The sequence below is a fragment of the Gekko japonicus genome, unplaced genomic scaffold, assembly GCF_001447785.1.
Source record: "Gekko japonicus isolate JY-2015 unplaced genomic scaffold, Gekko_japonicus_V1.1 scaffold3962, whole genome shotgun sequence".
Lineage (NCBI taxonomy): Eukaryota > Metazoa > Chordata > Lepidosauria > Squamata > Gekkonidae > Gekko > Gekko japonicus.
Genome location: NW_015164779.1, coordinates 106,108 through 107,423, shown reverse-complemented (window position 1 = coordinate 107,423; position 1,316 = coordinate 106,108). Strand labels below are relative to the sequence as shown.

The 1,316-nt window shown below is 53.5% G+C and overlaps 1 protein-coding gene across 2 annotated transcripts in view; it reads right to left on the bottom strand.

Moving 5' to 3' along the window:
* Nucleotides 1–261: 261 nt before the first annotated feature.
* Nucleotides 262–1,316, bottom strand: part of STOML1 (stomatin like 1) — a 17,628-nt gene continuing 16,573 nt past the window's right edge. For both annotated transcript variants that reach the window (XM_015409733.1, XM_015409734.1), the window contains one exon: nucleotides 262–952. In XM_015409733.1, the coding sequence (XP_015265219.1) occupies nucleotides 759–952 (194 nt within the window). In that variant the 3' untranslated portion in view covers nucleotides 262–758. The remainder of the gene's footprint in view (nucleotides 953–1,316) is intronic.

Below are 1,316 nucleotides of genomic sequence, written 5' to 3'. Positions count from 1 at the left end.
CCCTACAACAGACACCCTGTGAGGTAGGCGGGGCTGAGAGAGCTCTCCCGAGGACTGCTCCTGAGAGAACAGCTCTGAGAGAACCCGACCGTGTAGGGTTGTTGTGAGGATAAAATGGAGGAGAGGGGAATGACGGGCGCCGTAATGGGGACAAAGCTGACGTAAATAATAAATAAAGGTGGTTTATTGCCTTAACGTTCAACAGCAAGAATTAAGATACAGGATATATTTTTTAAAAAAGAACAAAAAAAACATAGGCACCCAAGACAAATCTCAAAAGGAAGCTTTGAGATTAAAAAAAAACAACCCAAGAAGGGTTTTCAAATGCTGAAATCTTGCCGCTTTTCTGCAGAATTCCGTTGTGGGCCGTCCTCAACGATGGCTTAAGTGGGTGTGTGGCGTCGCCCGCCCACTCATCTCGCCCCCAATCGTTCCCCTATTTCCATCTGGCCTCCTGGAGACCTCCATCGGTCCTGGCAAGTGACCCTCAAGGGCAGATCTGTGCTGCGGTCTTTCGGCACGAGGAACGGCTCCGGGGGGACCTCAGGCCTTTGCGGCGTTCCGCCTTCAAAGCCGAGGAGCTCCAAGCCTGCAGACGCAGCAATGGGGGTCGGCGGATCAAGGCAACCTATCGCCCGTTAAGCTAGTTTGCCAAAATGTGGTAAAGAGCCACACACGTGGGGGAGACGCCTCTCCGCAAAGATCGTCCTGAAGAAATTGGCCCGGATGTTGTCGAGGCCCAGAGTCATTCGGGGGCCCTATTTCATCGCCCTGAAGAGCACTTCCAACTTCAGGGCCTTGGAGAGATCTCCGTGTGCCCGCAGTTTCCCGGAGACATAGGCGTTCAGGGGGTTGAGGTCGCCCGAGACTAAGGGCCCCAGGTCGCTCTCCGCCATCTCCAGCACCACGTCCGGATTGTGGTCCGGCAGCCCGTGGCCGGTTTTCCCATGACCTACGGAAGGAAGGAGAGGAAGATCAGTGTCTTACAACAGAGGTCCCCCAACCAACAGAGGTCCTCCAAACATTCTGAGTCTGCGGCAGTATTGGAATTCGGACACACAGTGCTGGGTGCAGCCACAAAATGGCCGCCGTGGGAAGAAGAGCCACAGACATACCCAGAGACGGAGCTCCAGAGCGGGAAACAAGAGGAGTAATTTTTTAAGAAATACACTTGGAAAGAAGGGTGTGAGAGAGAAGATGAAGAGGAGGAGGAAGAGATTGGATTTCTACCCTGCCCTTCACTATCTGAAGGAGTCTCAGAGTGGCTTAGTCTCCTTTCCCTTCCCCTCCCCACCACAGACACCCTGTGAGGTAAA